Raw genomic sequence first — 25,622 nt, 5'->3', positions numbered from 1 at the left:
ATTCACCAAAGAAAAACAAATATTTAAGGTATAAAAATTGGATTTAAGTTAATTATTTGGAATTAAGTTTAAGTAAAAAAACAAAACATAAAAATAGAACATATTTTTATCACTTTTGCAATGAAATAGTAACAAATTTATTAGAAAAATCAAATATAATCGCAGATTATGATCGCTTTTGATCAGATAATTGTACGTTTGCTTAAAATGAAAAAAAGACAAATAAAAGAACAAAAGCCATGCTTCATAACAAGCACAATTAATTTTAATTATTTTAAGCTTACCATTAAGCTTAAAATAATTAAAATTAACTGGATATATTTTTGCGTAAGGTCGACACGCCCTTTCGCGTCCATCGTCCAGTTCACGTCCAAATGACGGATCAATCTAGAACGAAAGCTATTGCTATGGTTCCCTGAATGTATGACAGGTAAACCCACATTAAAAAAAACGTATAGCATGCTACCGTTTTTGCCAAAAATAAATCCCACGTGAGCAGGTGCGCGTTTTAAGGTAAGTTTTTAATATATTTAGGTCTAGTTTGGGATTTACAGCAGTCTCTAAGCCTTAACCATGAACCATACAATACGGATAATGATATCGGTAATGTACTTTATTAAATGACACTTAAAATAAGGTGGATGCGAATTTACTACAATGCAATTTCCACTTTGCGTCAGAAGTGATCGCGGTCTGGTCTAACTGGGTCAAAGATATTAAAATATACAAAACAATGCATGTTTTATATCATTTAAAACGATATTTACATGACGTATCGAACACAAAGATTTTTTTCAGTACTTAGGCCTTTTCCTGGACGCTAATACACCCTCCAAATGTAGCTTACCCATTGTGATAGCCAATTTGCGTCCACATTATCACGACTATTTTCTAAATACAGACGTTGTAAATAATGTTAAAAAGCAAACTGTGCCTAGAGAGGAGACCATAATATTGCAAATTGAGCCATGCTATTGAAATTTCAAAAAATGTAATAAACTAAAATATATGTATGTATGTTTATAATTATTAAGTGTGATACCTTAATATTTTGAATACCAATTAGTAAGATTTTATTTATATTTTTTTATTTAAATGCTGTTATTAATTATTAGTGATTTTGAATGCATTTTTTCTATATTTCATTAATATTAAAAAGATAATATTAAAACTTCTAATGGTTTAGAGCAAGTTTAATACTATACTTATAAAGACTAAAGGGAGCATAATGACAACAATTTTTCGTTCAAAATGATTACGAAAAATTGTAGGGTGGGTGTACCAGTAACAAACCGAATAAGCGACATTTTAAAAGTAATTTTGATATTGCGACTCAATTATTACAACAATCATTGCAAAAAAAAGAATTCACTACTCCTTATCTATCATAGAATCAAGTAGCTTATTCAAATTTTCTTAATAGCTGTAAGTTTTATTTTTATTTAACAATCAATGTGGAAAGTCGCAATGTGCCTAAGGTTGACCAGTCGTGTTTGTCGCTTTTATTTATGACTAATGATTGGTAGAAGTACGGCAGTGCTACCAAACGTAACAAAAGTGGCGGGAAATTGGACAGATTGTTAATATTTAGATGTGAAATTAGAAATGGTGTACTACTCGTACTGGTTCCTGGTGTGGGACTGGTGCACCCACCCTATATTATTTTTATTCCTCAAATCTACCAACTCACTAAATGGACGAGATCTGGCGTATCGACCCTACTTACTTTTACCTCATCATTATTCCTAAATAATGTCATTGAAGTCAAATAGACTATAATAATTATCCGGAACTTAAAATTGACCTAAAAGTTTATTATTAGATTTTTTACTTAAATTCTGTTGTCAAACGAAATATTAGTCTGTTATGAAAAAAACATTAGTAGATAGACCTACCTATTGACTAAACATATCCTTCTACTTTCAACTTGCTATTTAAACGTTAATTTAGTTTTAAACTATTGAAAATAGTAATAAAAGTAATAATTAACGCTTTGATAAGTAAAAAATATATAAAGCTAACAATGTTATATTTTAACAACTGCTAATGACACATATAAAAATATGATTATACGAAGGTAATAGCTGGATAACTCCAAATATCCAAACTCTTGACAGCGTGCATAACTAGACAACTGCACATATCATGGATGTGTTTAGTACTCAGAGGGGATCATAACTTGATAACTGTTTTTGTCAAATTAAAAACGAAAATCCATAAATGTATAAGTCGAGATATTAATAAATACATGTTCTGACATACATTGATAAATCGAAATATAAATGTTTGTACGAATAATATTAATTGGATATATCGTTATGTCAAATATTTATTGCCTAAATTGTAGATATTTACTTATGAACAAGAGCTGTATTTCAAGTATTTTTGGGTATTTCGAGTTGAGTTTTTTATACCAGTAGGGTATAAGGTAGAGGAAGCGTTTAAGCTAATAAAAAAAAAAAAGTGCAGGTCGAGATGTCAAGTTATTCCCGCGCGGTACGGATATTAACTTAAAATTTTACTAGCAATATATTTACTACAATCTACAAATAATTTTTGGTAACTTCAAACCTTACCTAGCAATGAAAAAAATTTTTTTCTATATTTTGTTTTTGTTTCAATAACTTTATCTAGTATCTTCTTCTAAGAAAGTATTGGAAATCTAAGGGCTTTTACTGTATAAAACTGAACTGGCTTTACTATTTTTTTAAATATTCCTGGTAAATAACTCATATTTTTTCAGGTAAAAGGCTACATGGGCCTGTTGCGGTATGAAGGTTTTGGAAGCGATGACTCGAAGGACTTCTGGGTTAACTTATGCTGCTCCGAGGTTCATCCTGTCGGGTGGTGTGCAACTCGCGGCAAGCCACTCATTCCGCCTTGCACTATAGAAGATAAATATACAGATTGGAAAAAGTATGTATTTTAGATGTAGGAATAAAATATGCCTTTTGTCATATGAAATAAAGTAATGATGCTTGTATATTAAATACAGTTCTGCTTTGAGATAATATTGTTTATGAGATAGTCCTTGGTGTTCTGAGAACTAGAAATATTTGTTGTTTTGTAAAGATATTGGAAATTGATTCAAAGTACCTTGTTGAACCCATTTTATTACTACATCTTCATTGATTTTCTCTTTTTTTTAGGTTTTTAGTAAAGCAGCTAACAGGTGCTAGGACATTACCTGCAAATTTTTACACAAAATTAAATGATAGCCTAGTATCAAGGTTTTCTATTGGGTCTATTATGGAGGTAGTTGATAAAAATAGAATCTCTCAAGTTAAGGTATGTAATTACTTACTAATATGGAATATATTTTTCTATAATTTTTGTAATAAAATAAAACAGTAATTGTTTTATTTACTTTACAGGTAGCAAGTGTATGTGAAATAGTTGGTAAGAGGTTGCATGTTAAATACTATGATAGTTCTCCAGAAGACAATGGTTTTTGGTGTCACGAAGACTCACCATTGATACACCCAGTTGGCTGGGCTTTCCGTGTTGGCCATCCTCTTGACGCCCCACAAAGTTATTGCCAAAGGGTGGCTGCGGGAAGATTTATATCTAATGACACAACACCAGAGATGTTCTACAAGTATCCAACGAATGAGCCACCTCTGTTTTCTGAAGGAATGAAATTGGAAGCGATAGACCCATTGAATTTGTCAGCAGTGTGTGCTGCTACTGTAATGCAGATATTGAATGAAGGCTACATGATGATTCGAATAGACTGCTACCCGGCTGACGTATCTGGTGCAGACTGGTTCTGCTATCATCAGAGATCTCCGTGCATATTTCCCGTCGGCTTCGCGTTGGCGAATAACATTCCACTAGTGCCTCCTAATGGGTAAGTTTTTGTATAGTAAGTAAGTCAAATTGCTACTGACTGGACCATAAACGGTCGCAAAAGTAAGCCACTGTGGCGCACTGATCGCTTCCAATCAGGATACATTTTCATTTTGTTCGCTTATTGACATTAAGTAAGCACTCGAAATGGCCTAGTCTCATCAAAATCACGCGCACGAGAAAAAAAGCCCTGCTAAACAAAAACATTGAAAAGAATGAAAAACTAAATAGGGTTGGTATTATGGTGATTTGTTCTTGATTTATTTTACATTGTAAGACTATTTTACAAAGTAGTTTAGTAAGATACTTAGTTGTTTTTTTTCAAGTTTTATATCACGTCGTGTTGATAGCATGTTATTGGCAGTCTTTGTAATTTTATTTTCCGTTCACAGGTATACCGCCGACGAGTTCGGCTGGGAACAGTACCTAGCCCTGACAGGCAGTAGGGCGGCCAGTCGGACGCTGTTCGCGGCGCGCGGTCACGTGGTGTCGCACGGGTTCGTGGCCGGCATGCGGCTCGAGTGCGCCGACCTGATGGATCCGAGACTGGTCTGCGTGGCTACCATCGCTAGAGTTGTCGCTGATCTTCTGAAGGTAGGACTTGATACAGCTTGGAGCAGTACCTAGCGCTGAGAGACACCACATTGGTGTCTTCCGAGCGCCATCTTGCCGGCGCTTGCGCAGCGTTACGTCGGATCATCGTAATGCTGCCGTCGCATTATTTACTTTAAGGCGAGTTGGTGTGCCGCGTCGACGCTGGCTAGATGACGACGTTTGAAAGACGCTAGTGTGGGGGAGGCCTGATCGACAGTCAGACGCAGCGGGGTTATTCCGAAAAAGCTATCCAAGGTTTCGAATGTTGCCATCCCCCTCATGCAAAGCAAGACGCCAGCATGAGCGACGGTGACAGATAGGCCCCAAACTATGAGAACTGCGTTTCGGAGTAGTCCTGCAGTAAGGCGGCAAGTCGGACGTTGTCCGCGGTCACGTGGTGTCGCACGGGTTCGTGGCCGGCATCCGGCTGGAGTGCGCCGACCTGATGGATCCGCGATTAGTCTGCGTGGCTACTATAGTCAGAGTTGTCGCTGATCTTCTGAAGGTAGGATTTGATACAGCTTGGAGCAGTACCTGGAGCAGCACAGTAGCGCTGAGAGACACCACATTAGTGTCTTTCGAGCACCATCGTGTTGACAGCGTCGAGCGACGCGACGGGACAACGTTCCAAACGTGGTCACGTGTTGTCGTACCTCTCGTGTTGAACTCGGGACTATAGGATCCCATAAGACCAAATCAAGGCCGCAACTAAGTGCTCGATTAACGAATGTCATCACTTACCATCAGGTGAGATACAGGCCAAGAGCTTCCTCGTTGTGGATAAAAAAAAATGTACCCGGAAAGCTGCAGTCCGCGAGGAATGGAGCCGTATTGCAAAAATTATCACTCATCGTGATTCTCAATGATGACCACTGACCAGTACCACTATGGCAAGAGTACCGACGAGGAAAAAGAAGCATAACACGGATTACGTGGTGTGAATGATTTTCAGTGACCACAACGCGTTTATGAGCTGTTTTTTTCGGTCTTTCGAATGTGAGTTGCTTAGTTTAGACTTTGGCCGTATACAGAAAGAAAGCTGGAAACTTATAAGCGCTTACCAGCGCTTGTCAGCGCTGGTCCGTTCGTTCACAAAGGAAGCAAGTTGAATGGCATTTTATATGGCAGCGTTCAGCGCTGACCAGCGCGTGTTAAAACTTGTCGGCGCCGTTCAGTGCTTATCGGCGCGCGTTCATATATTTTCCTGCGCGGGTTACCAGCGCTGTCAAGCGCCGGTAAGCGCTTATAAGTTTCCAGCTTTCTTCCTGTATACGGCCTTTGTGGGCAGACCTCCCACTAGGTGGACCGACGATCTGGTGAAGGTCGCGGGAGGTGCCTGGATGCGAGCGGCGCAGGATCGGTCTTCGTGGAAATCCTTGGGGGAGGCCTTTGTCGAGCAGTGGACGTCTTTCTGCTGAAACGAACGCCTTTAATGGCCACAGGCTGTTTCACCATATTATCTAATCACCAGGTCCACTTCGACGGCTGGGGCACAGAATACGACCAGTGGCTGTGGGCGCACAGCACAGATATGTACCCGGTTGGCTGGTGCCGCGCCGTGGGCCACCGCTTGGAGGGTCCCTTGCAGCCAGCGCCGCGCTGCGTTCGCAAGATGCCTCCCAAGCAGCCGCGCAGGAAGCGCCGCCAGCCAGGTCAGTGACAGGCGTTTGGAGGCGGCCCAAGCGGAGCCGCCTTGTATGGCGTGTCGCGCCGAAATAATGCACTATTTACAGTATTTATAATAATAATAAAATTAAAGCCATTTATTCCATATTTCTATTTTACATTTCAAATGTTGTTAGTGACTTTCCTTAAATTATGTTAGTTAGTTGAATTAGTATCTATGATTGAAATATGGACCCCTGTAAGGGTAAAGACCTCCTCCATCGTCTTCCATAGCTCTCTGTCTTTACCGGAATTTATCCAATCATTTCCTGCTACTTGAATAATATCATCAGCCCACCGTCTCAATGGTCTTCCAACATTTCTTTTCCCTGATGGGCCTTTCCATCGTGTGGTTACAATGGTCCATCTCTTGTCTGTGTATCGTGAGATGTGTCCGGCCCACTTCCATTTAAGTGTGAGTGCATGGATTAGATTTACAGTATTTACAAAAGTTTATTTACATAGCACGCACCCATACGAAAGTAGAAAAGAAGGAGAAGGAAAATATTTACAACGCAAGGAATATAAAAGACGCACTATAAATTCAACAGCTTAAGTATGTACAGCCCCCCTAGACAAAACGCACTTTTGGATCGAATCGAAAATCGAATCCGTCAAAACTCCATACAAAAAAGGGGCTTTTCGACCACTTTTCGACTGGTTTGCGATTATAATTTGCACTTTGTCTAGACCCACAGGAAAATTCGGACTGTCTCCTTGACGTTCTGTCAGCGCGGTTTCTTTTTCCGCGGCTGTTGAAATGAAATGAGGTTGAATATGAAATGCGTGCCGATGATGATGATGATGATGATGAATGGAGATGGCACCTACAGGCGTATATTCCGTGCCTACCCCAGAACCAGAGTATGTTAATACAAATGAGTAGGTCATCTTCATAGAAACGCACCGAGCGCGGTTTGTATGTGAGCGCGCCAATATACGTATGCGGCGCGCACGCACACACTGACAAAATTCGGCGCAACCATGACTGGCACCCCGCTAAATTTTGTCAGTGTGTGCGCCGCATACGTCTTGGCGCGCTCACAAACAAACTGCGCTGGGTGCGTTTCTATGAAGATGACCTACTCATTTGTATTTACTCTGCTAGAACGATCTAAAGTCCGGTCGCGTAGAATTTCGTCCAATGACCCCAAGCTACCCATCGTTAAGGCTCGCGCGTAATTATATTGTTGTCGCGCTCACAAACAAACTGCGCCCGTGCGTTTCTATGAAGATGACCTAGGTACTCATTTATATTTACTCTGTTAGTACTCACTGATGCATCTGCATGATAAGGACGGTCATGATATGTCGTACTAACATCTTCCTTCTTCGAATCGGTTACCCCAAAAACCTGGGGGCCACCAGACCATTCCGGGGTGCCACATTATGGACTTCGCCCCGGGTGCCAACCCATGCTTCGCCGCCACTGTGCCCACCCTAGAATGATCTAGTCCGGTCGCGTAGAATTTCGTCCAATGACCCCAAGCTACCCATCCTTAACGCTCGCGCGTAATTATATTGTTGTCGCGCTCGCACACTCACTGCGGCCGCGCGTCGTACAGTCGCGACAGTAATTACATAGTAAATACAAATGAGTAGGTCATCTTCATAGAAACGCACCGAGCGCGGTTCGTATGTGAGCGCGCGCCAACACGTATGCGGCGCGCACGCACACACTGACAAAATTCGGGGCAACTCACCGCTAATCAACGCTAAATTATGTCAGTGTGTGCGTGCGCGCCGCATACGTATTGGTATTTACTCTGCTAGAACGATCTAAAGTCCGGTCGCGTAGAATTTCGTCCAATAACCTCAAGCTACCCATCCTTAACGCTCGCGTATTATATTTTTGTCGCGCTCGCACACTCACTGCGGCCGCGCGTCGCACAGTCGCGACAACAATATAATTACGCGCGTGCGATAAGGATGGGTAGCTTAGGGTCATTGGACGAAATTCTATGTGCTCGGCGACCGAAGTTTAGTGTCCATCCCAGAAAATCTACATACTTACTTCATTATATTAATCGCACCCGGGTCCCCCCCCCCCCCCCTGAAAAATAACCCTAGATACGCAAATGGTCTCCCTCCTGAGGGGTAACCAGGAAATTGAACACCCCCTACATACTATGTTTCGTCACTAAGTGTCTAAGCGCGGGAACTCGGTCTTCTAACAAATATCTGGGGGCACGGCAGTGCCCCCACCAAGTCGAGCAAAAAAGCGGCACGGCCGTACCATCCTTTTCTCGAAGCAATTCAGGCCATTTTCGACCGCCTATAACTTCGTTGTGGATAAAACTAGAAGGCTGAATTTTCATTAGCTATGCAGGCATTGTAAAGACACGGTATATTTAAAATTTCATTCAATTTGAACCAGTAGTTTAAGAATTATAACGGGTCAAAGTTACTTAATTTTGTCACTCACTGACTCACTGACTGACTCACCGATCATCAAAATTCTAAGGCACTTCTAGCAGACCTAGAAGCTTCAAATTTGGAATATAAGTAGTGTTTGGTGTATGAATCAAGGAAAAACTAAAATATTTGGGGGCACGGTAGTGCAACCGCCAAGTCGAGTAAAATTTTTCAATTTCGGTCCAGTTTTCTAGATACATAACTGCTGTCTACAAAATACAAAAAGAAATGAGATTTGGGGGCACGGTAGTGCAACCGCCAAGTCGAGTAAAATTTTTCAATTTCGGTCCAGTTTTCTAGATACATAACTGCTGTCTACAAAATACAAAAAGAAATGAGATCCCATCAAAAACAATACTTGTCAAAAAAACCAAGTCTCGCAACTCAGTTGTTCTACGGTAAAAAGTTGTGAGATCCATGTAATACCAAGTCCAGGCCAGGAAATCTTTAACGTTTTACATAAATATATTGACTTGGCCATCGCATGAAAACACGTGTAAATTAAATTATTTAGTGCGATGGCCAAGTCAATAATTTATGTAAAACGTTAAAGATTTCCTGGCCTGGACTTGGTATTACATGGATCTCACAACTTTTTACCGTAGAACAACTGAGTTGCGAGACTTGGTTTTTTTGACAAGTATTGTTTTTGATGGGATAAAGTTGTCAGAAAACATATTATTCGCGATAAGAGATCGAAACATCGTATGCACACTTCCATTGTAATTTATACTGATGCTACAGATAAGTTGACAATACGCGGATAAATAATTCGCTATTAGAAGCAACAATCTTGGATCTTAAAAAAAATTGGCTTTATTTAAAATCAAATCATATTTATTTCGCGTTTCTCTGCATAGAGGTCAAAATAGTTGACAGTCATTTATCCATGTCTGAAATTAACCCTTATTCAGGCTCCTGTCAAATAGAGCCCACATCAATTGAACTTATGCTGTGATGATACGGTTGAAAACCAATGCCTTTTATTGAGCTGGTTAAGGGTTAACCCTGTACAATATAATGATTCTTATTTTATTCACAGCTGCGAAACCAGTGGTACAACCACCGAACACGACCGAAGAAAGCTCCCAGAACTCAGACATGGGCGATACAAAGAGCCTGTCACCCCCCACTAGTGTGTCCGAGATATCAGCGGATACGGAACCGCGGGCTGATACGGAATCCAGCAAAATGGATGTCGACAACGATTCGAAGAATGGACTGGAGCCGATTGAAGAACGACTCTCGGATATTGTTAACCTAGATTCGACAGTAAGTTTATTCTTACTTATCTTAGTGTCGGCGCAAATGGGCCACCAACTACGGCCACCGGTGGCCAGCGACGGCGACTTAACACACTTTTTAATATATTTTGTATAGATGCGCCGCACACGTCTATTTGGTGGCGGCCACTCGCTACAGTAATGTCCGCGAATCGCCACTAGTGGTCACTATAGTCTGGTCCGTGAGCACGTAGAATTTTGTCCAATGACCCCAAGCTACCCATCCTTATCGCTCGCGCGTAATTATGTTGCTATCGCGCTCGCACACTCACTGCGGGTGCCAGTCGCACAGTCGCGACAGCAATATAATTACGCGCGAGCGATAAGGATGGGTAGCTAGGGGTCATTGGACAAAATTCTACGTGCTCATGGACCGGGCTTTACATGCCACACAAAACGCCGGCACCCGCCACTACTGTCACACTGCTCCACTCCCCGCTAACCTAATCCAAATATCTATTCCGAATATTTAGCAACGAGCAGGTTATAAAATGTGCCGGCTTTCAGACACCGGTGGCTGTCGCTTGCTTCTGACACTTAGAAATGTGGCGGTAGCACGCGACAGCCACCGGTGGCTGTGGTCGGAGGCCCATTTGCGCCGAGCCTTAATCGTAACTTCGTATACTACTAGACAAGCAGTTAAGAATTTAACGTTTCATACTGGCATGTATTTTTTTCCAGAGCTCACCTACGGATTATTCGCAAGAATCCAGCCAAGCGGCGCTTCAGCCTTCGCCCGAAGCAGCGCCGATCCCAGTCGAAGCTGACGACAAAGTGATACCCAGGCTAGTCAACACCTCGGTCCCTCTAGACGTGCTCAATACCGTCGAACCAGAAAACTGGACCACCGCAGACGTCGCCAAGTTCCTCACTGTCAACGACTGTCAACCTTACTGCGTCAACTTCAGCCACATCACTGGCCCCATGATGCTCCAACTGTCGAAAGACGAAATCATAGAACTACTAGAAATGAAAGTCGGCCCCTCACTAAAAATATTCGACCTCATACAACAACTGAAATGCAAAATCAAACAACCTCAATGTAGAATGTTAAGTAGCTTTAAGTAGTAACTAATTAATGCTACATCACAGCATGGTATGGTATCCAACGCGATTCTTTTAGGAATTGATTTTTTAAAACGGTGGCCTTTAAAATTCAGATCTTTAATCCTTGTACTTGTGGATGTGCTCTGAAATAGCTTGAAGATATAGCTTGAAGATATCGCATGGTGTCATTCTCTTACCCCGCCTACTTATTGGTATCTCTTTTTTTACTCATAACCTTAACTCATCAGTACAAAATATGTTAATAACGGCCTCATGTGTGGGTGACCTAAAGGACGTGATTTTAGCTTTATAATATTTATTCTGTAAAGGTGCTCTCTCACTGAATGCATGTGTGTGTAATGTACGATTCGATTATAAGCTTTATTTCAAAGCATTACACTTAAAATTGAATCGTACATTGCTATCCGTGAGGGAACACCATACTTACCCTGTGGAAGCAATAATTATGTTAATCATGTTTTATCCATAACCAATCGAAAGTAGCAAGATTTAGCATGGTGATTCGACTTGCAACTTGCAAGGAAATAAGTAATTTTATACTAGATCTTCCCGACAAACATTTGAAGAAATTGTGGAGTCTATTGATTCCTACCTTCCAAATATCAGAACTGTAATCACAATCAATAGAAACTATTTTTACATAATAAGTATTTTGATGCAAAATAGAGAACTCAAGGTACACTTTTCTTATTCTTAGTTTTTTATGTCTACTCGTTTTTCGTAGTTTTCAATCAGTATTAAATTACTGTAAAGTTTTAAACGGCAACGCTTTTCGTATTTTATCACAATTATGTATCTCAAATGGATTAAGTCTTCGATTAGTTTCGTATTTTCGTGAGTTTGGTGTTTTTATTACTTTGTACTATATATTTTTATAAGCAGCAAATACCATAACTAAATACACCAAATAAGTACCTCCAATCATAGCATATTATCGTGTCAAGTACGATACAGATCTGGCGGGCGTGCAAAGCGTAATAGTTAGGGAGGCAAGGTAGCTAAATGGCGTAATTCAACGGCGCCGTCGAGACCTATCAAAATCGAAAGATAAAATAATTTCGAAAAGATAAGCTCGTATGGCAAAAACCATTTTAGCGGTGGGTTTGGCGTGTACGGTTTTTCAAAAATGTTAAAAAAAAACAGTTACTTGGGCATTCTCGAGCGCGTCAGATATTCATACTATGCCCCGAGTGCCTCTGATAACAACGGTATACTAATCTGCCGGTTTGCGTGGTGGGGGTAGGCATATAAAGTAGTCAAAAATGAAAAAAAAAAATTTACTCGAGCGCGTCAGATTTTCGGAAGGGGTGTTAAGTAGGCCCCAAGGAAGCTCCCTTTAAAAAAACTGACGATTTCGGCGTGACGATAAGATACGACGAAATTTAAACTCGAGCGCGTCAGATTTTCATAGGGGAGGTTTATCTCGGTATCCTGAAAGCATATTTTTTTAATCTGACAAATGTTGGTGGGTTCTCTTAATCTGACCGAAAAAGGTTTTTTGGTTTCTTTTTTTTCCTTTCTTTCTCCTTGATAAAATGAGGAATTTAAGAATGTCAATAAAGCGATAGATACAACCAACGTAAATGTTTATTTAAACTTTTTTTTTGTAAAATGTATCGTTCGCGACTTATATGCCGTAACGCGTTCTTAGGAAGACGAAATGGCTTCTCCACACTTCCGGTCATGCGGAAACCGGCAGATTTTGTATTTTTAGTAAGTTTTAGATTATATTCTTCAAAATAAAAAATAAAAAAATCGCGCTCGAGAATGCCGGATTAACGTTTTTTTTTACAAGTTCGCGACCCTATAACTCGGCGGCGTCAAGGACTTATCGTCAGATTAGTTAAATTTAGTCTTTAAACACTAAAATCAACCCCCAATATCTTAATCTGACGCGCTCGAGTATTTCAGACTATCCATTTTTCGTCTATCCTAGGCGCGCGTCACTACATATAGAGCTAAATTCTTTACAAGGTTGTTCTATTAGGTCTAAGGTATCTCTCATATCTTAAACTGCCACGCTCGAGTATTTTCGAAAATTCCCCTATTCGCCTCCCTAACTATAAGAACCGTAAAGAAAATTGTTCTTTTCAGTCAGTGGCGGCGTAGCATGGGTTGGCACCCGGGGCCATCCCCCCCCGTGTACTGTTTTCAGTAGGTATCCAGTTAGTTATAGCAGGCCTGTTCATCTCCGCGAGTTTACATCGAAAACAAAACACGCACGATGGCCCCCTACAGGAGTACTATACGACAAGGCCTCACATCACCTCACGAACGAACATTGACTCACGCACGCATATTCTTGTGTATGATGGAAAAAAATAAAGAAAATGGTGTACTAAATACTGTGAAGTATTTAACTGCTTAAATAATAATAAAAACAGAATGTACTTTTTTAAGTTGCCTGAAGACACTGAGAGGTAAATAAGTAGTTAATATTATTCATGCTAAATCATGTATTTCCTCCGCCATTTTCTGCAGTTTGGCACCTCACGTCACATCATTTTACCGAAGTCAGCCCTATAGCTTCGGCGCAATACCGATCACTGACGTTTGTCAACAAAATGGTGTTTGACTCTTGAGACAGGCTAAATTACACCATATTGTTAATGACATTGGGCATAAATTTTTTAAATACCTTCGCGAAGTAAAACTTCTGTACGTAGTACTTATTATTATTCTGTGGTTATAGTCACAATTAATTTATAAATCTACGAAGGGGATCGACTTCGCTCGGCTACCGTCGGGATACGTTGGCTAACAGTCGCGCGCGCCTATATCTTTTGTTTGTTCTTAAAAACGCGCTTATTCCAACTTATTTTTCAATGCACTTTGCCCGGTCTGAATCGTACCTTAGGTTTCGCATTCGCGAAATTTTATTTTTGTCATATACATACACATCATTATATTTATACATTAGATAGAACGGATTGATGCCTGATATGATAGCCAGTGTGTACCGATTTGGTGATATTACTAAATTGCCTTTTTAGTGACTTACAAATTAATCAAGTAATCACCTGCTAGCAGAATGACGTTTGAATGTTTTGGTATTAAATAAAAGCGAATATATAATTTGATGTTTTATTTATAACGATATGGACGGAGTCAAGGCTTTTATCTATATTTACATTAATTAAAAAATCACTTTAGGAACAATTTACCAGTAAACTTCCTTGTTAGTACTCAAGTCTTGTAATATCTGGGTTGTAATCAGTCTGAAATATAAGAGACGAGTTTATTGAACAATATTATAAATAAATAACTATACAGTCCGATGCAAAATTTAAAGAACCGTCATTAATTGAATCCGGGCTAAAGGTTCGGCCAAACCAACACGTGCAGGCTGGGTGCGCGATGGCGATACTACCACAGTAGATAAATCAAACAGTACGGAAGCTTTATACAAACGCTCGAAATCAGACTCACGCACACAGACGCACGCTTTACACGAGCTCTAAGCGAACCTCGCAGTCCATCCGTCGCGAGTGTCGCACGCGTTGTGTTTTTAATAATAATTTTATTGCATGCACTGTCCGCTGTATTTTTAACAACATACCACGAGTGTATTGCGTAGTATACGGCTACATGAACTCGGCATCTTCAAAACCAGAACTTTCATTTGTAATAATTCTGAATTGTAAAAATGATTAAATATTACTTTTTGAATAAAGTGCTTACATCTGATTTTGTAATAGTTCTTTTTAAATTACGTAATTACGCGTTTTAACAATTTATGAGTTCTATTTGATAAAGTAATTTGCTCCGCACGCTTTTGCACTAAGTGATGAACTGTATTTAAAATGAGGCAATAGGTATGTGAAAGTAAGTATCCGGTATTTTATTTATGAGAATAGATCTTCTACCGGCCTCTAATAGTACTAAATCAATTTATTCGATTATGTATTCGATCATTATAAAACCTAATTAACGTTTTATTTTTTTGTTAACTACTTAGTCAATTAATTTATTCCATTAAGTATTTGATAATTAAAAAACCTAAATAAACGTTTTAATAAATAAGTAAGTAAGAACCTTATTAGTTAATTTTATAAAGATTAAGAGTGCCAACCCTAACACTCAGTTGAAGTGTAGGTATTTAACTCGCCAAAAGGGCTAAGTTTCCGTACTGCTTTAGTATATATACTGTGATACTACTGATTTCTACTGATCGCCATCGCCAACGTGCGCGCAGGCTGCACGCGTTAGTTTGGCTGAACCTGAAAGTAAATAATATTATGTTACCTCATGGTGTGAGTAGGGACAGTGGATGAGTAGAGTACGCAACATAACAAGGCGCCAGACCTCTGCGCGTGACACTTGTGGTATTCTGAACTCCAGTATGTTTCTGTCATGCTAAAGCTGCTCTCATCTGGAAGAAATTGAGTTTGTTGAGTTTATTATATGAAAAAAGTTATTGAACTTGATTGGTTAAACCCAGAACCTAGTAGTGACATGGTCAGAATATTTTTAATATTTATTGGATACAAGAGTATGGGAATAGAACAGTCAAAATTGGACTTTAATTAAACACATTCTCATTTATGTTAATCTTACCTTTATCATTTTCTTTCAACTTTAATTCTGGTGCCAAATCTCTTGCAGTTGTGACATAAAAAGTCCGAAGAATGTCGGTTCGGTGGGCACCAGACATGCCGCGACTTTTTTGACTTGAAACATTTAGGTGACGAGAAAATACACACCTTCTTTTAGGTATGTTTATAGCTAGAATGCTGTAAAATAATATAATATTCATCAGGTTGGCAAAAATGATTTTGGACGCACAGACATCAATGTTAAATTGAAAGTTACTGCTTTATAACTGTATAAACCTACCATGAAACTTGTTTGTGTTATTTGCCGAGAGATGTCACTGCTCTTTGAGACGCGTAAAGCTGTACCGCGGTGTCCAGATTTTTTTCCCTGGCTTTATATACCTGGAGTATTTTGACATCTGTTAACCTTTGAGAACCTTTGACAACTATTGTGAACCATTGACAACCTGTGTCAAGCAATAAATTGTCACCTAAATATTGACGTCTTATTTAAACCTAGATAAGAGTCCCTTAAGTGCGCCGAGAGTATCCGTGGTTTATTCATGGTCCTGTCGAGTCGGATATCATCAGGAAGCTGATGTTCCATTGGGCACTGGTAACGGTGCAGGTGCCGCGATTACACTTTGTGCATTTTTGGAGGAGGGTGACGTCCTGGACAGTGGATCGCTGTCGCAAACAGGACAGGTCAAGGAGCTGAGTCAGCTAGGAGCTGCTGACATCAGTTTGACAGTACCAGCTGTGGTGCTGTCAGGGCAACCAACTGGTTGAGGAAGATCAGGAGATGATGACGGTGGTGCTGCGCTGAGGTGGCGCCATCTGGTGGAAACACGATCGGAGCCCTACGGGATTCGTGTTGGAGCCCTAAGGAGGACGTGCTGGAGCCCTAAGGGGTTCGTGTCGGAGCCCGAAAGGAGTTCGGGTTCGGAGCCCGAAGGAGTTCGTGTGGATGAAGAGTTCGCCGTCTATTGATAGGGTGTGAGTGAAACGGATATAACTGTGAGTACTCTTTTAGCATTTCATTATTGAGAAGAAGATTGAAGGATTTTGGACTTTATTTACACTGGTAGTTTAACTTAGAAATTTATAAATTGTTTACATTGACTTAGAAAAATTTTAGAGTAATTATTTAGGACTTAGAATAGTTTTGGAATAGCGGTTGCTACGGGGAACCTATGCCCGATTTCTGTTAGAGTTGTCAAACACTTATAAATTTTTACTATTTTTGGAAGTTTGTTTACATGTCAATTTAACTGTCATTTATGATGGAACGATTACAAAATTGTCAGTTTGACCTTGCGTCAAGAATAGAAAAGTCAAAAGTCAATTTCTTAAAAAGTCCGAAAGATCGTTTGACCAAGGAGTATTTAGAGGGAAGGTTGGAACTTCTTGAAGGTTTGTGGAATGAATTTCTGTTGGGTCATAGGGAATTGTTGCGCACTACGGAACCTAAAGTGTTATCTGAGTCTAGGTATATGCAAAGCGATACTTATGACAAAGCAGAAGATTGTTACATCGATTATAAATGTAGATTGAAAGGAGCTTTAGCTAAATTCTTTATAATCCCAAGTTCGTCCAACAATGATTCCAACCAGCCCACGATACAGGCGCCTAATGTCAAACTACCAAAAGTAAATATTCCGATCTTCTCAGGAAAGTACTCGGAATGGAACACCTTCCGAGACTTATTCCAGTCTTTGATACATACGAACAAGACACTAGGAAATGCTCAAAAGTTATTGTATTTAAAGGGGTACTTGCAAGGTGAAGCCGAGCAACTTTTATGTAACATTCCGATTACAGACAGTAATTATGAGCATTGTTGGGGTTTGTTAGACGAGAGGTATAACAACAAGCGATACATTTGTCATCATATTTTGAAGAGACTACTAAGCCAGAAAAATTTAACTTGTGAGTCGGCTAGTGGTTTGAAAGGTTTGATGGACACCACAAACGATTGTTTGTCAGCTCTGTCTAATATTGGCATTGATACTAGTACCTGGGACGTGCTGGTAATCCACATATTAACGCTGAAGTTGGACCCTGAATCAAAAAGGCAGTGGGAATTTAGCATTATGGATAGTAGCACTACTGAGCTACCTACTTACGACCAATTCGAAAGGTTTCTTAAGAATCGCTACCGCGCCCTTGAATTTTTGAGTTCAGAGTCCAAACCGATGCCTAATAAAACCTTGCCTATTAGTCAAATTAAAACCATGCACGTTGCCACGTTAGTCTGTCCCTTTTGTAAGAAGGAGCACAAATTGAGCACGTGTAAAGCGTTTAGGGACACGTCAGTGGAATTACGTCGCGAATTTGTTGCATGTCACAATGTTTGCTTTTGTTGTCTCGGAAATAATCACTCTGCCAAATTCTGCTACAGCAAATACAAGTGTCGCATTTGCAAGAGGAAGCACCACGCTCTGCTGCATCCTACAAACAAGATTGCTGCTCAGGAACCCCACAAAGGGGAGGTTACGGCTGATACCAAGAAAGTTGGTGCTGTTATTTCCTGCACGTCTACAAGAAGCACTGTGGATTGTAGCCAGGTATTGCTAGCGACGGCACTTGTAGATACTGTATCTAAACACGGCCAAACCTATACTATTCGTTCTCTGTTGGATCAAGGGTCCCAATCCTCTTTTATTACAGAGGCTATGGTTGATTTATTGGGGTTGAAGAAGATACCAGCTAGAGGGCAGATAGTAGGAGTAGGTGGCACGAACGGGCTCACGACAAGATCTATGGTGGAAATAAAAATAGCATCACGAGTTGATCCAAACTTTATTATCACAGTGAAAGCTTACATACTAGGGTCCATCACAATAGTAGGGAATTTAGTGCAATGATTTGTATGGAGACCCCTCCACTTTGGTATAGAAGGCTCATTTTTGCAACAGTGGTTCTTTGGGTGCTCCTGAGTGGATTTCCGTCGGTAGACATCGGGAGCCCCCCCTGTGGTAGCAGGGGGAGGGGGGGCAAGTTTCCTTCCGCCGCGCTTCACTTTAAGGCCCATATCTTCAAAACTATGGGTATTATGGCAAGTGTGGTATCATTTTCGGATAATTAAAGGATGGCGAATTCATTTCTAGAACAAACTTTTTGCCTTTTCATACAAAAAAATTGAAATATTGAGTAAAATTCACAAAAACCAAAAAGTATTTTTTTAAATAAACGTCGTCTACTTTTAAACCACTGGAGATAATCTAATAAAAAAATATGATCTGAAAGCTACATTTATCAGGATTATAAAAATATAACATTGTATGGTAATTTTTTCGCAAAAAGTAGGTGAAAAAAATTTTTTCTTCAGGACACAGCGGGTGAATTTTATTGCGCATCGGAAAAAAAATATTTATTTTATCCATGAATTCATACTATTTGGTTCATAAGCAAGCAAGGATTATTATTTTAGAATTTATTTAGAGTTGCTGGCACATCAATCTACCATAATTTGTATTTTTTCGTCAATTGATTTTGAACTCTATGTGTGAAACATAAGGTTGAAAATAGCTTAAATACATTTTAATATTGAAAATATCATAAGAAGAAAGCACTATATAAAGAACTTTAATTTGTCTAAACGTCTTAATAATTATTATTATTTTAATTAACACTTTTATTTCTACATACAATTGTACCAGTGATTTAACGGAAAGGTAAGTGTGAGGAAAATGAGGTTTCACAATCATAGTACGGGAGATATTTTTAGCACAAATGTTACGGCTGTGACCGTTTTAGTTTGTTTTTTTCAGACAGCACCAGCTTCTGCACTACTTCTTGCACTTACATCTCACCATTTCCAGGCAAGCCTCGGCAGCTACGGGCAAACCGGTCCATGTAGGCTCCATCTTGCTATCGACTCTGGTCCACCCCCAACCAGTCGGGTAAAGGGAAGACTCGAGTCGGTTGCTTGCACCTGATCCTATACGCGAATCCCTTGATATACTGCCAGTAGCCAAGGCTGATACAAAGCTGCTGCTGCTGTCTGGGTTATCTTATGTAGGGCCTAAGCTAAGCTAGATCTAAGCGTAGTCCACAGCGACCCATTAGTATCTTTATGCTCCGTTTTTTTATTCCCTATCATCAAAAAATTCCTATCCATTAGGTGAATTAAGCGTCTGAGTGAAAGCCTTCTAAGTCTTCTGATGCCGGATATGCTGACCCAAGCAGACCCATCCTTACAGTATTGATTCATGGACCCCACATGTATTCCACATGCTCGAGAGCTGTCTTCTGTTGTTAGACCTATTTTGTGGGACATGTGGTTCGTTCCATAATGCCCAGTTTGGGTACCAGTAATTGCTTGGGCTTAGGTACCTTTTATTTCCGCTTAATGAGTTTTCTCCATGACCATGTGTTTCCCTTTAGGAATGATTTGGAGAGGTTTATCTTATATCGTTGGAGCTTTTCCATTTAGCACTGTGCTTCTTGGATATGGCCATATTATGGCCATGAGGTATGCCGTTAGATAAAGGTAAGTATCAGTTCTGACCCAATAGGTATCGCCTCTGACCCTAGTTTCGCTAGACTGTCGGCTCTCCCATTGTATTTGATCCGTGTATGTCCAGGTATCCCACATCAGGGACACTTTCATGCCTTCCGAGTTTGTTCATCTATCTAGAATAATTCTAGACTCAACCTTCACTGAGGCGATGGCTTTTTGTTTGAGTGCTGCCTGGCTGTGGATCAGGATGTAAATATTGCGTTTTTTACACCCCTGTTCTTTAGTGCACACATATCATAGCGTAGAATTCAGCTTGAAACACTGTAGCAAACCTCCTTAAGCGTTCAGTATGTTCGAAGTGTTTACAGTAGACGCCCGTTCCCGTCCCCATGGCCATATTTACAGTGGCGGTGTAAGTCCTAAGGCACCCTCTGGTAACCCCCACGATTTTGGGGTTACCTACCGATTCCAAGATTGAAAGACAATGACATAGACCGCAGACTTGCTATGCAGATGCGCCAGTGAGTACTAATCTGTGCGACATGTGTCACCCTCTGATGCTTGGCACCCGGGGCGTTCTTTGTCTTCGTGACTTTGAGCTATCAGTAAACCAGATTAGGCTGTTCTGTTGGGATTTTGGTCCTCTTTTTAGTCGTCCCTTGTTCAAGATCTATCCACTTACTTATTAGATCAATCCAAGGGGTTCGCGTATAGGATTAGTTGCAAGCAACCGACTCAGTCTTCCCTTTACCCGACTGGTTGGGGGTGGACCAGAGCCGATAGCAAGATGGAGCCTACATGGACCGGTTTTCCCGTAGCTGCCGAGGCTTGCCTGGAAATGGTGAGATGTAAGTGCAAGAAGTAGACTAGTGCAGAAGCTGGTGCTGTCTGAAAAAAACAACTAAAAAGGTCACAGCCGTAACCTTTGTGCTAAAAATATTCCTGTACTATGATTGTGAAACCTCATTTTCCTCACACTTACCTTTCCGTTAAATCACTGGTACAATTGTATGTAGAAATAAAAGTGTTAATTAAAATAATAATAATCATTAAGACGTTTAGACAAATTAAAGTTCTTTATATAGTGCTTTCTTCTTATGATATTTTCAATATTAAAATGTATTTAAGCTATTTTTAACCTTATGTCTCACACATAGAGTTCAAAATCAATTGACGAAAAAATACAAATTATGGTAGATTGATGTGCCAGCAACTCTAAATAAATTCTAAAATAATAATCCTTGCTTGCTTATGAACCAAATAGTATGAATTCATGGATAAAATAAATATTTTTTTCCGATGCGCAATAAAATTCGCCCGCTGTGTCCTGAAGAAAAAATTTTTTTCACCTACTTTTTGCGAAAAAAGTACCATACAATGTTATATTTTTATAATCCTGATAAATGTAGCTTTCAGGTCATATTTTTTTTATTAGATTATCTCCAGTGGTTTAAAAGAAGACGACGTTTATTTAAAAAAATACTTTTTGGTTTTTGTGAATTTTACTCAATATTTCAATTTTTTTGTATGAAAAGGCAAAAAGTTTGTTCTAGAAATGAATTCGCCATCCTTTAATTATCCGAAAATGATACCACACTTGCCATAATACCCATAGTTTTGAAGATATGGGCCTTAAAGTGAAGCGCGGCGGAAGGAAACTTGCCCCCCCTCCCCCTGCTACCACAGGGGGGGCTCCCGATGTCTACCGACGGAAATCCACTCAGGAGCACCCAAAGAACCACTGTTGAAAAAATGAGCCTTCTATACCAAAGTGGAGGGGTTCTTGCACTAAATTCCCTACTACAACGCTTTTGCCTAACCAAAAGATAACAGCGGAGGAGTGGAAGGAGCTTGAGGGCATTGTCCTCGCAGATCCGAGCTATTATACTTCTAACAGTGTAGATTTGTTGTTGGGGTCAGAAGTATATAGCCGGATAATACAAAACGGAGTCATCAAGGGACCGTTTGGTTCACCACTTGCTCAGTGTTCATCATTGGGGTGGATTCTGTCTGGTGTCGTTAACACGCCCCCGACCACGAAGCCCTCTGAAACAATAAAAGTGATGCACTGTAGCGTGGAGGATTGTCATCAATCAGCTTCAAAGAAAATGTCGTAAGCTAGAAGATGACATGCCGTTTCCAAGGAAAAGAACGAATACAGAAGATCAAAAGACACGTGAAGGATACTTTACCAAAACTTCTCGTACAGATGACACTGATCGACACATTGTGCGTTGTCTTCCGTTGAAAGATGAAGATCCCGATGAGAAGAATTCCCGGCAAACACCTGAAAAAAGAATGTATTCATTAACACGTAGACTGAAAAATGGCGATCTGAAACAGAAATACACAGAGGTAGTTAGTGAATATGTTGACATGAATTTGGATCTCGGTGAAGATTCTTCAACGGCGGCTGAGAAGATACTGTCAGACTTTCATGTGGACGATCTCATGATGGGTTGCGGAACTATCGATCAAGGGAGTCAACTTTACAGAAAAATGAATATGACGTTAGGTAAAGAAGAATGTGTGTTGCAAAATTTGACTACTAACAATGAAGATTTGGTAAAGGCTATGAAAGAGGGTGGTAAAGTAAGTCAACGGAAAGGAAACGAAGAAGGGCTGAAAAGGAAAGCTAATGAAATAATAAAAAGTGGTGGTATTACCTGGAACCGTAGTGAAGATGTATACCGCTACAAGGTCGACGTGCAGACCTACGAAGAACCTGAAACAAAAAGAAAGGTTAGAAATAAAAAAAGGATACGCTTGAGAAACGCAATAGGTATTCAACAACAGTAGAGATACAGAAGGCTATGGGTTGTATAGTATAGTTGCATGCCAATCTGAGGTATAGCGCTGATGTTGAAAGGATAAAATAAAACGTATACTTATCCAAACGTAGTTTTCTCCGGTTCTTGATCTTTTCTTGTTGTGAAACAGTTGAAAATTGGTTGGAGACTTTGCAAACTTACAGCTTTATGAACGTCGTAAGGCAAAAACATAGAGGTGGACTATATAAATTCGTAAAAGTTGGTGATTTAGTTGTCTTAACGGTGGACAACTAGCTACGGGTCTTGGCTTAGTGGCAGGGTGATTGTGGTCCATCCCGGTAACGATGATGTTCTAGTTGTTAGTTTCAAGGGTAACAAATTTGTCTCCTTCCTAAAGCTAAATATAGTTTATTTAGTTTTAAGGTTTTTATGTTTTGAGTATATTGAATGTGTTTTTGATATTTTACGGTACAATGGTTTTTTACATAGTTTATTTTAATTTTATTGTTGATGTGTACCGTAACCTATTTCATGGTGGGCGATGCATTCGCATAAGTTTCATTTGGTTTCTTTTCAATTTTCCTGTTGTTAAGGACCTTGGACGGTCCTTGGTGGGCGATATGTATAAACCTACCATGAAACTTGTTTGTGTTATTTGCCGAGAGATGTCACTGCTCTTTGAGACGCGTAAAGCTGTACCGCGGTGTCCAGATTTTTTTTCCTGGCTTTATATACCTGGAGTATTTTGACATCTGTTGAGAACCTTTGACAACTATTGTGAACCATTGACAACCTGTGTCAAGCAATAAATTGTCACCTAAATATTGACGTCTTATTTAAACCTAGATAAGAGTCCCTTAAGTGCGCCGAGAGTATCCGTGGTTTATTCAATAACTTACCCTAAAATACTTGGTTCAAATGACATACTCATGGGGAAATTTCTAGGATGAACCAACTTTGCTTCCTTTATAATTTGTGCGTATCCTTCCCAGCACTGGAGGACTATTTCATCGATTTCAGACAGAGGTGGAGTGGCGCCACATACGACTAGTATGTAAACATCGGCTAATAATTTGCAGGTCACTGCTCTGAATGCTACCTAAAAATAAAAATTAATAACATACCTACTTTAATAATTTACTATGTTATTATAACAACTGATGGAATGATAAATTTTGTAGCATAGTGTACTAAGGGATACTCTCTGGCTGGGATTAGTATCCTCAACTTCACCTTGCAATAAAAAAATGATTACTTGCTTGCTACAAAAATTGCTTGGTGCTAATGTTATTTAGATTTATTTGTTACAATTTCCAGTTCCATTTGTGCATACCATTTACTTACATTTGGACTCATTTGCGGCAAATAGACTGGAGTGTCTCTCAACGGAGCCCCATCCTGTGCTGCTGCTAACAGGAGCATCAGCCGAGCCTCTCTTGCATCTAGTTCCTGGAAGTCGGAACTGGTTGCCACCAACTGGCCATGAATGCTCAAGCAAGCCCAACGGCCTGTCACACTCTCCGCATACTGATCTAAAGCTTGCTGTAATAAATTAAAAGAAGGAATGAAATATTGGCTTACCTTGTCATTATTTCTGTATTTTAAAATTTGGTAATAACTTAAACAGATCTGTAGCATGCTAAAGAAGCAATTAATTTAGGTTTGAATTTTATAGCCTTCTTCCCACAAAATAATTATAAAATTGGGTGTTTTATTGATGAAAAATAAGTAGTTAGCTATTTACCTGTAATTGCTGAGCTTGTGGACATAACATACTTTGAATAAGATCCAATGTTAGTGTGGGCAGTGTGTTTGATACTGTATTTGGGTCTAGAGACTCCAGTAAATAATCTAGTATCGGATAACACTGCCTCAAATCTCGCTTTATTTGGTCAATGTTTTTGAGTTTTTCCAGTTCTTTTTTGCCAATACAGAATATCATTACATCGTGTACGCAGGATAGGAGGAGCTCCAGATCACATTCTAAACCGCCAGTGGCTATACCGATTAATGTGACACTGAAAAGTAGCAAAAAAAATAAATTAATTGACTTAACAGTTAACACAGAAGCAGTTGATACTGGCCTAGACTTCTTGATACAAAATTGCCTTTAGGAAACTTCGGCTAAATCTCACAATTCAATAACATCTGTACTGTCTGTACCCACAAATACAAAATATTTACCTTTTACAATATTCTTTCCAAAGTATATTTCCATTGTCCACTTGTGTTTTAATCATTGATAAATTGTGGCATTTACTGAACATGTTGATACCGTGGAGGGAAGCGATTGTTGAAAATTGTACCTATAATAAAATTATAGGTAAATTTTGGAAATATTAAAGGTATTTTCTTTGTAAACTTTTAAAACTTACATTCTCGCTGTTACCGCGTTTGCGTGAAAAAATAGGCACGCCACTCTCACTGGCTACAGCTATTACTATGACCGACATGATAGAATGAAAAATAAATAAAGACCTAAATAAATAAAATTTTGAAAAAAGTTTTGAGCAATTCGCGTTCCGCAACAACTCGACAAACAAACAAACAAAAAAAAACATGACACTTTGTTTTTTTTTTTTTGTATTAGAGAACAGACAGACAAAAACGACAAAAAATTATAATAAAGTACAAAACCAAATAATACGCAATAGCGCCATCTGTTAATTGGTTTTTGTACTAAAAATATGATTGCCTACGGTAACTTTAAAAAAACATCGAGTATTGACAATGGAGAAGCAATATGACTGGTTCTGTAAGCTTGGAGTGTTACTCTGCGTTTTAGGAATAATAATTATTTTTTCAATATTAGCTAATTTTCGTGTATCAGTACACAAAAGATAGATATTGACATAGTATCTGATGGGTGGATGCTATTACATTTACAGCTAGCTAAGTTAAATTATTTTAGATGAACAGGCAAAACTAATAAAACACTTTTAATAAAGTACATATTTATTTCATTTATGACCAATAT

At 39.4% G+C, this 25,622-nt stretch overlaps 2 protein-coding genes across 4 annotated transcripts in view; one reads left to right on the top strand and one right to left on the bottom strand.

The window, feature by feature from the left end:
* LOC135072644 (polycomb protein Sfmbt-like) overlaps nt 1-25,622 on the top strand; it is a 48,716-nt gene that overhangs the window by 1,707 nt on the left and 21,387 nt on the right. The window contains exons 4-10 of the mRNA XM_063966651.1: nt 2,744-2,916; nt 3,150-3,288; nt 3,375-3,850; nt 4,242-4,443; nt 5,915-6,095; nt 9,566-9,795; nt 10,488-13,209. Of these exons, the coding sequence (XP_063822721.1) occupies nt 2,744-2,916; nt 3,150-3,288; nt 3,375-3,850; nt 4,242-4,443; nt 5,915-6,095; nt 9,566-9,795; nt 10,488-10,874 (1,788 nt within the window). The 3' untranslated portion in view covers nt 10,875-13,209. The remainder of the gene's footprint in view (nt 1-2,743; nt 2,917-3,149; nt 3,289-3,374; nt 3,851-4,241; nt 4,444-5,914; nt 6,096-9,565; nt 9,796-10,487; nt 13,210-25,622) is intronic.
* On the bottom strand, nt 13,945-25,211 carry LOC135072651 (protein fuzzy homolog). Of its 3 annotated transcripts, none has more exons than XM_063966662.1 (8): nt 25,021-25,211; nt 24,830-24,951; nt 24,390-24,663; nt 23,990-24,187; nt 23,545-23,744; nt 15,432-15,607; nt 15,120-15,246; nt 13,945-14,092 (listed from the first exon to the last, which is right to left on the bottom strand). In XM_063966662.1, the coding sequence occupies exons 1-8, from the start codon at nt 25,204-25,206 to the stop codon at nt 14,035-14,037; spliced, it is 1,341 nt and encodes a 446-aa protein (XP_063822732.1). In that variant the 5' UTR covers nt 25,207-25,211; the 3' UTR covers nt 13,945-14,034. The 3 variants fall into 3 exon arrangements, with proteins under 3 accessions (XP_063822732.1, XP_063822734.1, XP_063822733.1); XM_063966664.1 differs by lacking the exons at nt 13,945-14,092; nt 15,120-15,246; nt 15,432-15,607 and adding exons at nt 21,639-21,920; nt 22,067-22,161; nt 22,541-22,599; XM_063966663.1 differs by lacking the exons at nt 13,945-14,092; nt 15,120-15,246; nt 15,432-15,607 and adding an exon at nt 22,073-22,599.

Source organism: Ostrinia nubilalis, chromosome 6, assembly GCF_963855985.1.
Source record: "Ostrinia nubilalis chromosome 6, ilOstNubi1.1, whole genome shotgun sequence".
NCBI lineage: Eukaryota > Metazoa > Arthropoda > Insecta > Lepidoptera > Crambidae > Ostrinia > Ostrinia nubilalis.
The sequence above is the reverse complement of the archived record's forward strand: the minus strand, read 5'-3'. Positions and strand labels throughout refer to the sequence as shown.